Here is a 16,262-nt window from a genome sequence, read left to right as displayed (position 1 = left end):
TCACCTGACGTAAATATTTCATTGATACAAAAGTTCTGTAGCTCATATGTACAAAAAAAATAATTCGCGCGAATCGGAATACTTGCACGAATAATATAAGACCTTTGGAGCAACGATTGGAAGCGTAGAAAAACAATTATTACTTAGAATGCAATTTGTGGTAATTCGTACGCTCGCCTGAGGTAAAGACAGCAAAAATTACGTTTGGCAGTAGTGCCGGATTTTCCAAGAGATGGCACTTCAATAAGTTAGATAAGGACATTCCACGTGTTTGAGCGAGACAGAAGATATTGTAAGAAGTTCATTTAGAGATACCACTGACACTGAAGAGTCTGCTTTATCGACTTCGTACAAATTTGGCCGACCTTTCAGCATCCTCTTAATGTCAAATTGTGTCAAGATATTAATTTTATGTAGTCAAGATTATTTTTTATAATGCCTATATATATATATATATATATATATACATATATATATATATATATATGTATATGAATTTATATGTAAAGGCATTGTATATATAAATTATTTATTAATTTCCCATTTATTTTATAGTGTGTATAATATCACACGCAAAGTATTTTTTTCATTACATTACATTTCCATCGCGTATTATACTCTAATAAAAAAGTTAATATATATCGAATGCAGAAACTTGAGGAACTCGATATTGTTAAGTTTGATAGAATCTCAGTGACTTTTGAGATTTCCCAACATCACTGGAATTTGAATGACGTTCGTTTTAATTTAAATTCCAATCCAACCGTCGTCTCTCACTCTTTCTCTTTTTCTCGATTTTAAAATCCACACAAGAAAAGAATATATTGAATTGCTGGCATTAGGTCTACAGATCGAGCAGTCAAAGATCGCGAAAAATGGGGCGAGGTCGACGAGGGAATGAGATCGAAGGGCGACATCAGAGCGAGATCAATCAAAGGCAAAATGAGACGGCAGAAGAGGGAATGCTGGACGAAGCTCCTGCGCGCTCATAAGCGCGGAGAGCTCACTAGAAAGCACAGTGAAAAAGAAAAAATTCGTCTCCTTCAGAAGATGATGGCACCGCCTGAGGAATTCGCCGGTATGACGGAATATGTGAGAAAAGCTAAAAAGGAGATCCATGAAGCCGGCGTGGCGGGGACAAAAGCAAGGAAATTCACCAAGAAAGCTTTGAAAAGCAGGTTAGTTCCGATCCTAGGTTTTTCGGAATTGGACTTCGACTGGTTTATTTTTAGAATTCTATTTTCGGGAGATCTCATCTTCTTTGAATTGTACTTCGAGAGCTTTCTCGAGCTTCGTTATCTTTCGCTTTGTCTAAATGTATTTTTTTCATTTCATTTCACCGATATTATTTCTTTTAAAAATATTGAACATAAACACCGAATTATAGAATAGGGACAATTTAATACATTTGCGTGAGAATAGAATATCTCGTCGCGCTTCTATCATTTCAAGAATCCACGGACTCGAAAATTGAATTTTTCGCCGCATTCCGTTCGATGTATTCGACTATCGATAATTTAGCCACGATATTCCATACAGTGCTACAGCTGCGGAAAAATCTCGAGACACCCCAAGGGGATCGGGAAGAGGTGAGGTAGATCTTGCCAAGGAGGTCACGAGCGCGACAAAGAGGATCCTTACCGCGCGGAAGGGAAGGAAGGTGTGTCGTACGATCGTCATGACGGATCCTTGCGTTCCCTGGCAGCCACCATCCCTTGCGAAGGATCTGCAGACACTTTTCGGAGGTCTTCCGCCGGAATCGATCGAAAAAGAGACGAAACCCGACGTGGCTTGCACGGAGGAGATCGAAGCCGCTCGCGCTTATCCACGGATTTCCGATTTCCAATCCATCGAGTAATGTTGCGTTATTTGAAGCGTTCCTAACATTTTTTTATGTCAGTGCTACAACTGCTACAATACTACTTTCAAAGATTTTTTTCTTTGAAAGTATAAAAGAAAATTTCTTTAATTTAAAAAATACTGATATCTCGCGTATAATGAATATTCTTTTTTATTTAAATCATTTTTATTGTACTTTATGCGACTAAAAAAAAACAAAATTATAAATAGACTAGTTAAGAATTCGAAATATTCTATACGGTAAGTAAGGATACTTGCACGGAAAGAACGATTTTGTTGAAAGATTTAGAAATTTTGCTAAAAACAGATCTGAATATAATTTTTTATTGAATCATCAAAATAATTGATTGGAATGTTAAAACTGATAAGTATTGCTATAAAACGTTTTGATATTCTAGCAATTATTTTGACTTTTGCACAAAATAATTTTGATTATTGAACAAAAATTATTTTCAGATCTGGATTCAGCAAAATTGTTCTTTCCGTGTGACGTAAGAATATGACAAATGTTTTATATTTATTAGTCAATTAATATAGTTGAGTTAGCGTACAATAAAGATTTACTGTTATATACTTATTACTCTTTAGCAGTAATATATTTATTGCATTAGTTCATCATATTTGTTTCAATTCACATTGCGTGTGCGTGAAACTATTATTTACCTTTTCTGATACATAAATCACTTGTGTATGTATACATATATCTTCGATCCGTCGATTTTCTCCGGGATTCACCGTGAAAAATCGGCTCGTGCAAACTAACTTAATCCCATTCGCTCGAGGCTACACGGCAATTCGTATTATCGTGAGTCGAAAGGGAACGACGGGAAATCCTGCCGGGTCTTCAGGGATTCGGGATGATAAATTCGCGCGGGAAGAGCTAACATTCAAGACCCGATTCCGGTCGTGGACCGGACAGTGGGGCAAGACATTTCCGGCGAGAACACCAACGGTCCAGCTCGACCTCCGGCGTACCATCACCACCGAGTGAAACTCGCGCGCACACGCGCGCATCAATCAGCGAGCGTCGTACCACCACGACGTATGCAAAAGCCCTTCACCCTTCGCACGACGACAAGTTAAGGCGCTACGAACCTCCGCGAGTCGCACCTCCTTCACCGACAATGTTCCCAGACGAAAGTTCGACGTGCTTTAACGAAAGTTGAAATGGAAGTTTTCTCCTGCGAGCAATTTCAGTTCCCTCGAGGAGAAACGAGAGCGATTTGAGAAGGGATATATAAGCAAACTGTGTACTTTTCGTTAATCTATGAGTTCTTCGACGCGTTCAAAAGGGCCGCGTTTTCTTAGTGAAAGTTTAAATTGGCAACACCGCGCCTTCCACGGAACGTTTTTATTGCACGAAATCAAACGCTTTGACGATTTCTTACCATTTTATCGTATCACTTGCGGAAGTAAAATCGTAGTTTCAACCGCACCGTTTCACGAATGACGACAGGATTGCGTATTGCATTGCGTATGGCGCTCGTTATTTACAGATTGCTCAAGAAGTAGCTGACGTCTCCGGAAGATAGTTGGAAAGAAGTTTTATCAGTTAAGTCAGACAGGAGTAATACCCGAGTGGGCAGGTTCCCCTGGCGTTCGCAAGAAAATAATTGTTTCTACTTGGCAAGTTTTCACATACCTATATTTTTTCCGCCATTCAGAGCACACGGCTGACAATAGCTCGGAGAATGCATTTCGAAATATTTCCTAATATATGCATAATTATAATTATGCGATATTACTTGGATATCACTTAATGAGACCGTCCTGAGACTCGATGACTCACAATCGCACGTGATTTAATTATTACATTTTATATTAATTAAAGGGTAAAATCCCTCTCGTGAAGTAACTATACTCGTATTGTAAAATTAATTAACATTAAGCTTTAAAGCTTCTAGTTAATGCAATACTCTATTATAAACAATAATCAAATTTCCTTCAGTTTATATTTTATTAATACTTTATAATTATTCTGTATGTATATAACACAAACTTTATAGACTTATGCGAATATATTACCGCATAACTCAAACTTGTACAAAGCAAAAATGATTTCCTCTCTCGAAGTGTACTATCCGCTGTTTTGTATATATAACCTTTGCGTAACTTACGCAAAGTCAAAGTTCACGGATCCGGATCTCCGGGGACGCTTTAAAAGGTGGGGCAAATCAAGATGCATCCGAATAGAAATATTTCAGGGCGTTGGTTGACGCGACGAACGTTGCATATTGCGACAAATTATTCACGTTGCAATTTCCAAGGGAAATCTCTGCGGCGCGCAAGCAACGCTCAACGTATCGCCAATCGGACGTTACCGTTCGCTGACGGAAGGGTGAAAATTCGAAAATGTCACATAGAAAGTTCCGAGTGGGGCCGATGAATGTGTGTGAACTTCAAGCCGCACAAAATCCCTACCTAAAATCGTTTCTAAATGGACGAATTCACGAGCCACAGCATAATCTTATTCAACAACATCATGACACGTGGCGACTATATTATAAATATATTTATACGACTCATTCATTTTCACGCGGCACTCGGTTCGCGCGGTGGTTAAAACAGAAGAACGCCTATAATAATTTTACTTTCTGCACGAGAAGCGATGAAGATAATAATTTATTAATAATTGCAAAAAAAATGAGCGCCAAACAATATAACTTCGAAACTGCAGCGTTTCTTGGGGAGATAAATTAGTACATTATTGCCCGCGGTTTCAAGTTCAACGATTAATAACAGATCGATATATGCAATTATTAATATGCATGCGACACTTTTACGTCCAGCGCACACTACATACATTTGCACAATTGTAATGCGACGTAGTCGTAAATTATTCGGCATTGCAATTTAATAACGCATTAATTAATCGTGAGGTACGTTTCCGACGCATTACGATACTATTACATTCTAATTATCGAGGTAATCGAGCTACTTCAGCGGCATAATTTATGTTGGACATATAGGATCATAAATTATATTTGAACTGACAGAGTGATTAGATCAATTCCAACATTGCGAAAGTTTAATCAACGTTTCTGGCATATTTCATGAAACGCGCAAATTTTCTTTAATGACAATTATGTTCAGAAAGTTCAATTTCAATTGAATTCAATTTATTCTTACAAGCAGAAACCGAACCAAACATGAATTCCAGCCAGTCTTGAAAAACGTATAAGCAACATCGCAGATTGATTCGTATATAAGAAACAATATTCCCGCGTAAATACAATTGAAATTGCAATTCCGCTGTTGCTACGTTCGCAGAGGTAAAATTAATTTCTCGATAATGGCATTATTCCTAATCAATAAAGCATTGTAAACTCATATTTTGGAATCTTTCGATGGCTTATCCGTTTCCGATAAATACGCGCGAATAATTGTCTATAGGGGCTTTTTCATCCTCCAATTATTGCTCTCGGACGCGTGTAAAATTAAACACCCGCTTCCGCGGTGGAATTTATCGGTCCGCGATAAATAATGAGAGCGCCTAATGCCCGTAACAAATGTACACCCGTTAAATCAGCTTCTAGGATTAAATGGAAAATCGGCCGATGTAACTCGCGGGTATCGTTTTGGTACGCAGCCAATTGTACGAGGGTAAAACGAAACAATCGATTATTTTAATATTGCAGCGATGTGCATGCTACGAGTCCCGTTGGGACTCGAAACAATTGTATTATACCCGGGCCTACGACGTGTCGCACTTGCGAGCGAGCGAACGAGCAAACTTGCAGAATAGCGTATACAAGTAAATGGAACACGCGAGAAACGTTAGACGTATGTATTTTGCACGAATAAAAATGTGCCGGTACAAAATAAAATACACTGAGAAAAAAAATTGTTGAAAAACGCAAAATTTATTTCATTTTACCAAAATATTTAGTTCGATACGTTCGACTAAACGTTACGATGACACAAAATAATTTGTTACTATTATAAACAAAATACTATTTTTTAACTAAACTATTTTGCTTCAACAAAAATTTATCGTATTCAACTCAACTGTTCTATTAAAAATTCACACTATTTATTATCCCCATCAGCATCGTTTAGTCAGTTCGATACTTGGAATTTAAACAAATATATTACTTGGATAACTAAATAGCATGCAAACACAAATAAATACTACTAGTATTTATTTCAAACAAAATAATTTAATTAAATTGGTTTAGTTAATTCTTAATTAAAAAATTTTGATAGTTGACATGAATAAACTATATCTTTCTTTGTGCAATTAAAGAATTGTTGAATTAACTATTGGATCAAACAACTATACAAATTTAGTTCGTACAATCAATTTTTTTCTCAATGTAAATAAATTGGAGAAAAATTTTAACGTGTACATAACTGTAATCCACATTTTTTCTCGGATATTCCATTCATCAAGTTAAGACAAGAACAATATATACTCTCAAACATTTGTTATAATTACATTATTAATAAATAAAATATTTTTTAACAAGAAATAATAAAAAAAACCTTTTCTACTATTATTATATCTAGATCTATATAAAACGTCGTGTATTAATTAAAGAAGAGAATGTACTGCGGGAGAATATTTCCTTAGTTAAGATTTAATGATCGAAATTAATCAATGCTTAAGAGTAGAAGAAAGGATTAATAGGACACGGTGTTATCTTGACAATTATTTCCGCTCCGTTTCATTAAAACGAAACGGCGGGAGCGAAAAACGTTCGAGTAAAAATCTGGACTGGCTTCGCTGGGATTAATTTGATGGCCGTTGGCGATAACCTTTGATTCGTCAGTGTCACTTAGCAATTAATCTGATTTAATCGCAGCAACGCTATTCTTGCTGACTATCTTCAATCAACAAATATTAGTTGAGGAAGAAAGAGAAATAATTGATGTTCTGACGGGTGAGACGCGTATACAATTGCATTGAAAGCAAAGCAACCATTCATAAGAGTACGAACTCAATAAATTCGCTTTATTTACCTTCTACCAATCTAATTGACAAACATATTGTAAACATACCAGTTCTAATTAAAATTTCCATAATAGAGATTACAAAAGAATGAAAGTACGCTTGGCAAAAACGTCAGAATGCTTGTTAATATTAAATTAATGTAAGTAAATTAAATGTAAAATAAATCGTGGAAATAATGTTTGTTATAAAAAGTCAACATATTATTATTACGATTAAAATTATATCAGAATAATGCGGTTTATTTAATTTAAATTAATAAATAGCATTAATAAGCACTTTTATTAATACATTTGTAAGCAATTTTTTTATATTCTTCATAAATAAAATGAAACAGATATATATGTGTACATAAATTATGTAGGCATTATTATAAACTAACAAACCTAAAAATAAATTTTCGATTATTCTGCCAAAATTTTGTACAAAATAATTGAAATTATTAAATAAAATGTAAACAGAATATAAAATAAAATATAAAATAATAAATTAAACAATAATTATATTAACTGAATGAAAAATAATGTATCATATATATATATGATACTTTTAGAGAAAAAATGCGATATGATAATATTGAAAACATGCAAGATTTATAATATCAAATCATACGACTTATGCTTTTAAATTATTATTGCTCTTTAAAATATTATAAAAATTAATTTAAAAAATTAAACAATAATGAGATATAAAATCTGTGATATGCATACCACAATTAAAAATAACAAATTAAGTGAAACTGTTATCTATTAATAATCAACTTACCTTTAAAAGTAATACTCTTAAAGTATTTTAGTGTACTTTGAAAGTATTAAAGTATTTACTTTAAAAGTAAGAAAGATAAAAAAAATAAAATGTCGTGAAATTAACTAATAATATTTCTCAATAATATTTCAAGAATTATTCGATAAACGTACTGCTTCTCTATTTTCTATTTAATCAAGTTGCTACAAAAAATTCCACCACGGACAATAAGCGGACAATTCAGTTTCTTTCACCTGTGGCATCCTTGATCGCGAATGCACGGACGCGCCAGTGAGTGCCATAATCGATTTTAAATCGATGTCAAGCGTCATACTCGAATTTAACGACGCGACGTCTTTCCCATGCAGATACACGATTTGCATAACATGCTGCACAGGATTTTTCATCGCCCGCGGCATGTTTATAGGTCCAAGTAATCCACTTAGGCGGAACACTTAGGTCAGCACTTAGAATAATTTTCCGGCAGGTAGATATGGGAAAGCGCGAGAGAGGATGAGACAGACGCGCCGCTTAATGTCCTTCTTGCGCGACCGTTGTTGTTAGAAGATCAGCATACTCGCAAAATGATCTTTTTCACGAAAGCTCGTTTTACGTAATCAACAAACTATCTGGTATGGGAGATCGCGGATATTGCGATATAAAAATATCATAATTGCCTTCAGGCTAAATTTGTGAATCGAACGAACAAATGCGAGTTCAGTTGATTGAAATATTCATAACACGCGGTAAATCGAGTTTAATACGAAAGACATGTAAAATGTTAATTGTTTTTTGTGTACAAATAAAAGCTATAATCGTAAATAGGAAAAAATTATAAAACAGATTTTATGGAAATTACATAATAATTTAGTTATATAGGAAATACAATAATTAGGTGTGATAGGTAATTGTATCACATATTGGTATATTAATGCATTTCTTCAACTAAAGCCTAAAAATCTTCATAATTTACACACTTCCGTCTGCGTGTTTATTTTGTATAAAAGCGAATGGAAATTATGTAAATTGTGCACAAGGGAAGCGCGATATACATGTTGCTAAGATCTGAAATGCGATCCGCAGCGCTAATATAAAATCAATTACGGTGATTATCATTTTTCGTGATATCGTAAAGGGTATCTCACAAATTGAAAAAAAATAACATCCGCATATCATTTTCGCAACATAAAAGTTCCTTCCTTTTTTTCGTGCATATATAATACTCTTACAGACGCAGTTAGAAATGAATCAATACGTATATTTTCCAGAAACTTGCTGCTAAAATATTTGTATTAATTTGAACAATTTATTTATTTTATTATCTCGATTATATTAAATGTCGTATGTTAAATCTGATTGCTCCGCAAACAATGTAATTTAGAAAAAAGCTGTGCTCCGTTTGAATTAATTTTGCGCCACGATAAAAAGAAAATATTTGCATTGTTTTTCCTTTAAATAAATAATTGTGAAATAATTGTAAACGAGAGTTTCATGTGTAATGTGTAAATAAAATACCGCGCGCGATGAGTGCATAGTTCCAAGGAAATACTTCAATAACGTTCAACTGCCACACTTGTTAACAATCTATCGTTTATTCAGTAAAGTGATGGTATCGGCGATTACCATACAACAGGGGAAATCGTTGCCGACCTTTTTCGTCGATTAATGAGAATGCATTTTCCAGAGACTAATGACATCCGATATTATCGCTCGTACGCCGTGATAAATCGCAATTATCGTAATGAGATAGATTTTGATGCACATAAATTAACGAACCTTCTAACTCTATTTGTGTTAACTTTTAATTTTTCTCTTTTTCGGCTTATATATACTGACATTTTGTTATTAATGAAAACTTTAATCATAAGATTAAATTTTATATTTTTATATTTTTGAAATGATATAATATTTTTTGTTGCGATAAATATAAAATAAACAGAACATAATAAATAATAACTTTATGATTGTACGACATATGAATAAGAAAAAAAAATTTACACTTATCATATCATTACATAAGTTAAAATTGTCAAATGAGAAATGTAACATTAAGTTTAATATGTTAATTTACTAAATATTTCCGCAGCCATTCCTGCGAAATAGTGACCTTATCGATCTTATCGAGCAGTAAATCGGGATGAGATGGGATAATGAGAGTTTGAGGTTTGCCCGAAAAATTCAACGCCATCACAACCGTGAGATTTATTGTCAGTGACAATGAAAACTCGACGGCGTTCACGGCTGCGCTGAGAAGAAAACTTCTACGAAAGTACGGAACTGGAACACGAAGATAGGTAATTAAAAAGTCGATCTCGGTTATCGTTCTTCTCAACGCTGTGGAAGAGCTGATAAGGGCAGCGACCGTCGTCGAACGCGAGACAGGCAGGCATAAAAGTTGAGGGAAATCGAGAGAATAAGAGAAGACGAGAGAAAGAGATAAGAAGCCGAAAGATCTTTCCGTTCTTGTGTGCTCTCTGAATATAACAATAAATTAAAATTTTAGATTTTTGTGAATCAAGACTGTCGAACTATAAAGTATTTATATTATTATGAAATAAGCAATAAAAATAGCGATAAAAATAGCAATGATAGAAAATAAAATAGGAATATTCTCTGTCTCACTCGCGTAAAAACCAGTAACTATAATTTCAAATTTCTGTTGCAGTTACAACAATTAAAAATCTCTATCGTTTAAAACGTAAGAGGAAAAGTAAAGCAATTGAACTGATAAAGATAAACGGTAACTTTCAGTTATGTGTACGGCTGCAATAGTAAGTGACGAACGGTGATTTATGGTGAACGATGGTGCGAGATGCAGGTGGAATACACGTAAATTTAAATTGCAAATTGTAGATTTGTAGCAGTTACAGACGGCGAATCGGAACTTGAAGTTGTTATACCGAATGTCCCGGGAGTCCCGCGCGCTGTATATTCTGTCATCGAGAGATTGGCGCGCGCGTCTACACCGGAACGATTTTAAATCCCCGAGAAACGGGATTGTCTAGGCATTTCGTCGCCGCGCGTCATTTACTCGGCCCGCAAAAATGTCGCTCAACGTGGAATCAGATTTCGTCCATGCTGTTCCGACGTTCCATCGGAATTCGGTTCGTACATGCCAGGATACCGGATTGAATGGAACGGGCAATTTCCACTCCCGCGCGCGAATGGCTCAAATCGACCGTTAGTCGTAGGTTAGTTTCCTCGTTTCCTCTTCTTTTTTTCCTCCCCTCTTCTTTTTGAAATATGTCGAGCGAGTCAACTGCACAACTGTGCGCTCGAGCGGCACGCGAGACTGAATTTACCGTGCGCACGGTAAGCGCGATTTCGTAGAAGTGGTAGTGGTCGCACGGACGGGGTGCATGCGCGCGACTCTGTTGTGTCCCGCGCTTGTGTTAAAACAATCGTTAACCGCGTTAAAACGGACACGCGGGCGGGCGCGCGCGCTCGCGCGCGGAGCGTTTGTTGCAGCGACAAGCAATAGTCCGGATTATTGATACGCAATTATCCAGATTATATCGATGTGATAATTGCACCGACGCGGAGTCGAGTTCGCGGATATTAGTCATGCCGGCTTGTTACAGGATTAGTCCTTTAATCCTTTCGGTTTTAACGGCTAGTGGATATCCTCCGCGTAATATTATCATAATTATAATTCGTATTAGCACCGTAATGGGTGTTTAATATTTATGCACACTTTAATAATGCCCATTGTAAGCAGTTTACACGCCGTAAGCGTATATACGTGAGATATAACAAAAATGTTAGAAACATGTAAATACACGATAGAAGATGAAAAAGATAATTTAATTATTAAATTAGGTAAACATTTGCTTTTATATGCTTTATATACAATGTACGCAATGCTATAATCCAGAATGTATTATATTAATATTTTGCATTTACACTTGCCTGAATGCGCGCGTGCAACACAGTTAAATCTATAGTGTTAAATTTAACCCTATTAAGTCGCCACTGTTCCTACTTAATATACAGCAGGGTAATTTTCTTTTCTTTTAAAAATCTGTTATTTTTCTGAAATTCTTGCAAATGCTTACTGTTATCCAAATTACCCCACTATTCAAATTACCCCGCTGTATCCTATAGTTATTTTTAACTAAAACTGAAAACAATATAGTTATTAAAAAAAAGAGTAGAATTTAACTTTAAATTTAGGTTAAGTTTGAAAATTTTTAAATTGTTTAACTCTATTGTTTTAGTTAAAAGTAACTATATTTATTAAGTAGGAGCAGTGACGACTCAAATAAGGTTAAATTTGACACTATAGATTTAACAGTGAATGCTACAATATACACAATATATACAATTTTTTGAGTAAACTAATATTATTTCCATAAAGAATAAATCTGTTCGTATACACGGAAAGAACAATTTTGCTGAATCTAGATCTGAAAATAATTTTTGTTCAATAATCAAAATAATTTTGTGCGAAAGTCAAAATGATTGCTAGAATATCAAAACGTTTTATAGCAATGCTTATCAGTTTTAACATTTCAATAAATTATTTTGATAATTCAATAAAAAATTATTTTTAGATCTGTTTTTAGCAAAATTTTTAGACCTTTCGACAAAATCGTTCTTTCCGTGTATAATTCGCGATATAGAAAATGTCCTCCGAAAGTAGAAAGAAAAATCTGCAATGGACCTTTGTTTCAAAATTAAGAAGCTTAGAGTGTTTAAGCTTTGAATTAAATTAACTTCCGGTGAAATAATATCCGAATAAAGCCGTTGAGACTTCCTCAAAAATTAACCTTTTGTTTTCGAGGCGAGGTGTTGGGCGATCTCACAAATATCATTTTAAACAAGAAAAATGTCATAGTATATACAAAGCGGATGGTGCTTAGTAATATTTTTTAATGATATATAAATCTTACAATTTCTCAGTTCAAAAAATATCGTGAATTTTCTCATTCTTAAATAAACAACAATATAAGAAATTTTAAGTCAAAATCAACTAAAAAATTAATTTCAACTTCCGAAGAAATAAAATGTTATCAGTCTCCGTAATGGCATATCGATGAGTGATGTTAGTATAATTGTCAAAGGTATATGTTGAAAATAAAAAAAAACTAAAAGTTAACCGCTCATATTTGCGGTGTATAAATTGCTTACGATATTAAACTGAAGCTTAAAACAGTAATTTGAATCGGGTTTTAAGCGAGGGACAGAGTTCCTCGTTCGCTTAGACGTAAATGGAATCGAGAAAAAGGGGTCGAGCGGGGTTTGACACGGGCCTTGTTACCTGCGAGACGAGGCGCGAGGCGTATATGCGTCTCCTTTTACCGTACCGGCGACCGTTCCATCTAAAGTGTCGCCTCGTCTCTTAGGATGACATCGTCCCGGACACTTTCACGTGACAGACAGCGCGCAAAAACCACTTGTCAAGCGCGACGCGCGGCGCTCCCGCGCCTGCATATATGTATATGCGGAGTGCATGAAAAATGCAGCCGCGTGTACAGCATTGAAATCCCTCCTGAAACTGCACGAGAGAGCTAGATACAGCCCATCGAAAATTTAGAAAGAACTTGATGCTCTCAGCGAAACAACACGCGCGCTGCTGCTTCATGGATTATGAATAAGAGAGACGCGGCAAAGAGTGCGAGAAATCAAAAGCGCGATCGACTCCGTGGTGAAAAGAGATGTCTCGTAAAAAGATGTCTTATTAAAGCAAACACAGTGAAAATGTCGTGCAATTACGTCGCTTCTCGGCCGTTAATAGATAGGTATTTCCTCGAGCTAATCTTAATTAATACTCAGCTTTTAATTCGCGTCTACGTAGAGCTTGGTAAACAAAACGACGGGGACGCCGCGCTATAGCGGTCGGGGTAAGCAACAATAATTCACGTGCAGCCCGCGATGAAAAATCGAGCGAACTACGCGGATCGTGACTAGCATGTGGATCCCGCTTCTCCGTCGCCTTCGTCGACTATAACACGACCGTACGTCCTTGTCAGCGACATATTCACTTTAGTCAAGACCGGGGATCTTGCCGCTGACAATGCTTTATGGAGCCGCGCGTGAGGCGCTGCAGTGCCGCTCCCCCGCCGTGAACGGACGTCGTTGACGTTGTCGTCGTCGTCGTTGTCGTCACCGACGGGCTCTTTGTTCGCCGAACATCGTAAACGTGCGGCCGTAAAACCGGTCTAGGATTTACGAGGACGAGGTATGTATGCGCGCGAGGGGCGGTAATCATCGGCCCTTCGCGATATTGCTCGTCATGGGCGTTTGCTCGGCGTTGTAATGCCGTGCAGCCCGATAATTCACCTATACGCTTTGAATACGATATCACTAAGCCATTAGCAGAAAACGCGTAATTTTTCAACCAAGTTCTGACAAAGTACAGTCCGTTTCAAGTAATGCATAGAAAAATAGCCCCAAAATTTCATTCCCATTCACGGATTTCGTTGAACAAGCTGCAATTATTTGTTTAGGAAGTTTAAGAGGGAAATGTCTATATTCATCGGTGGTTTTGAATTATATAATTTTTATGCACTAAATTTCAAGAACATATTAGATCATAAATCTATATTAAAATAAACTTTAAGAGAATTTTAAATTGAGAATTAATTGCACAATTATCTCATTCCCATCCATGGATTTCATTGAACAAGTTGTAATTATTTTTTTAGGAAATTTAGGAGGAAAATGTCTATATTTATCGATGGTTTTGAATTATAAAGTTTTCATGCATTAAATTTCAAGAACATAGATCATAAATCTATATTAAAATAAACTTTAAAAGAATTTTAAATTGAGAATTAATTGCATAATTATCTCAGGTGTTTTTCTCTTTTTCTCTCTTCGTCTGAAGCACATTAGCCACATTACGGAAACATTGCCATTTAATATTTGCAAAAAACAAACTTGATATTTGCAAAGTGTTTCGAGAGGAGAAAAAAAAACAGAATTTCAGTAAATTGAAATGACTATCCTCACTAGATGGTTTCATTTAAACGAAAATGACCACGGTATTATTAGCTATCGCAATTTATTTCCGATGCCACCATATGGCAGGGTTTTAATACAATTTCATAAATGGCGCCGGGTAAATGTGCATCGTGCAATATCTACTCCGCACGGAGAGCGGAAACTTTATGTAAAACGATCGGATGCGAAAGTGCGCTTCTGATAACTTCGACTTTCTAGAGATCGCTTTAGCTTTTTCACTGTCGTATCTTCTTTTATTCAGTCCATTTAGCAATACCTTCACAATGATAATACTTCATGAGCAGTTCCGTAAACAATTTTTTATATAGGAAAAATAATTCAATATAAAAAATAAGAATTGCAACGGTATCCTTCCTGATGGATATTCCGGGCCAATAAGCGCCACTTTAAATAGCGCGGAGTAGAAATGCGATACACGTATTTCTGATAAGCGTTTGGTTATACTTGGTATGGTTTATATTTCGGATGGCAAGTTGCAATTCATAATTTTAAGCACGTACGCTGAACTGGTGGCATTACACAAAGCCCATTTTAACTAAAACGCAAATATGTTCTCATATTAAAATTCAACTGATTGTGAGTGGAGAAGCCAGAATTTCCTTTGGCGTATAGAAATTGTGAAACATAAAGAATTATCTCTGATTATTAATCTTTTATTAAACACATATCAATAATAAATATTAAACATTTTTTAATCATATAATTATATTTTTACAGAATATTTTTTAAATTATCTCTCCAGTCTTTTCTTTCTCTTTCTAAATTGTAGTATAATATTCATTAAATGTTAGGATAGTGCTTCGTACAGGAGATCCCGACGGAATTAAATAAATAATTCTACTTCTCTAACAGTCTCGTTTTTCCGCTAGAGATTCGATCGTTGCAAAAGTTTCGTTTATGAACTTTAGCTACAGCAAGTTGAACACTTGCAACATAAGAGTCAAGCTTAGCTTGCAGAAACCGCACTCACCTTTTTACCTCACTTACTTCTTGGGGACCCAGGTCGGTCGCAATGAGTATTCTTTACATGACCAACAAGCTTCGAAACTCACCTGCAACATAAAAAAGAATGAAATTCGGTTAGTTTAGCAAATAATACATCAGAGCGCGGAAAATGGAAATGCAGTAATATATAAATATTTTTATACACTATCTTATTTAAATAAATTTAAGAGAATTACTAATATTGCAAATTTTGACTATATTAGTATTGTATATTATTTCCAATATCAGGCAATATACATTTTAAATATCCTGTTCAATTATTACAAAATATATTGACTGGATCGCAATTCCTGTTAGGTTAATAAGATTATTTATTATTTTGCTATCATCAAAATCTATTGTGATTTTAATTTCGCCGTAATTTTTGTCTTTTCTCTTATGTCAAAAAGTTGTATTTATTATTATACTGGACTACCAAAAAATGCAACTGTGGCTAAAATTAATTTGCCGCAGCGCTTGCTCGCAGCGTCAAAAATAAGAAATTTTAATTAAACGCATCAACGTGTTTCCTGCATTTTAATTTTAAAATTTCCGGCGTGTGCGTGCGCTGTTGCATTACTTAAAGCCCGATGGTGCGACGCGGCGCCGAGTAATGTACACTCATTAAATATTCAACAAGGACCTCTTAATGACTGTAAAAGCCGGAGCACTCTGCACTTCGATCCCTAAGATAAACGTCTTCTTAAAATGCGCCGCTTTAAAATGCGTTGACATTTTTATTTCTTCCCTTCCCCCC

The 16,262-nt window shown here is 35.4% G+C and overlaps 2 protein-coding genes across 2 annotated transcripts in view; one reads left to right on the top strand and one right to left on the bottom strand.

The window, feature by feature from the left end:
• LOC105456303 overlaps positions 1-2,000 on the top strand; it is a 6,249-nt gene extending 4,249 nt beyond the window's left edge. Inside the window, exons 5-6 of the mRNA XM_011700249.1 lie at positions 843-1,178; positions 1,540-2,000. Of these exons, the coding sequence (XP_011698551.1) occupies positions 843-1,178; positions 1,540-1,858 (655 nt within the window). The 3' untranslated portion in view covers positions 1,859-2,000. The remainder of the gene's footprint in view (positions 1-842; positions 1,179-1,539) is intronic.
• Positions 1-16,262, bottom strand: part of LOC105456304 (furin-like protease 1) — a 211,263-nt gene that overhangs the window by 47,547 nt on the left and 147,454 nt on the right. The window lies entirely within an intron of this gene.

The sequence above is a fragment of the Wasmannia auropunctata genome, unplaced genomic scaffold, assembly GCF_000956235.1.
Source record: "Wasmannia auropunctata unplaced genomic scaffold, wasmannia.A_1.0 LD335721.1, whole genome shotgun sequence".
Classification (NCBI taxonomy): domain Eukaryota; kingdom Metazoa; phylum Arthropoda; class Insecta; order Hymenoptera; family Formicidae; genus Wasmannia; species Wasmannia auropunctata.
This window is presented reverse-complemented; position numbering and strand designations above follow the sequence as displayed.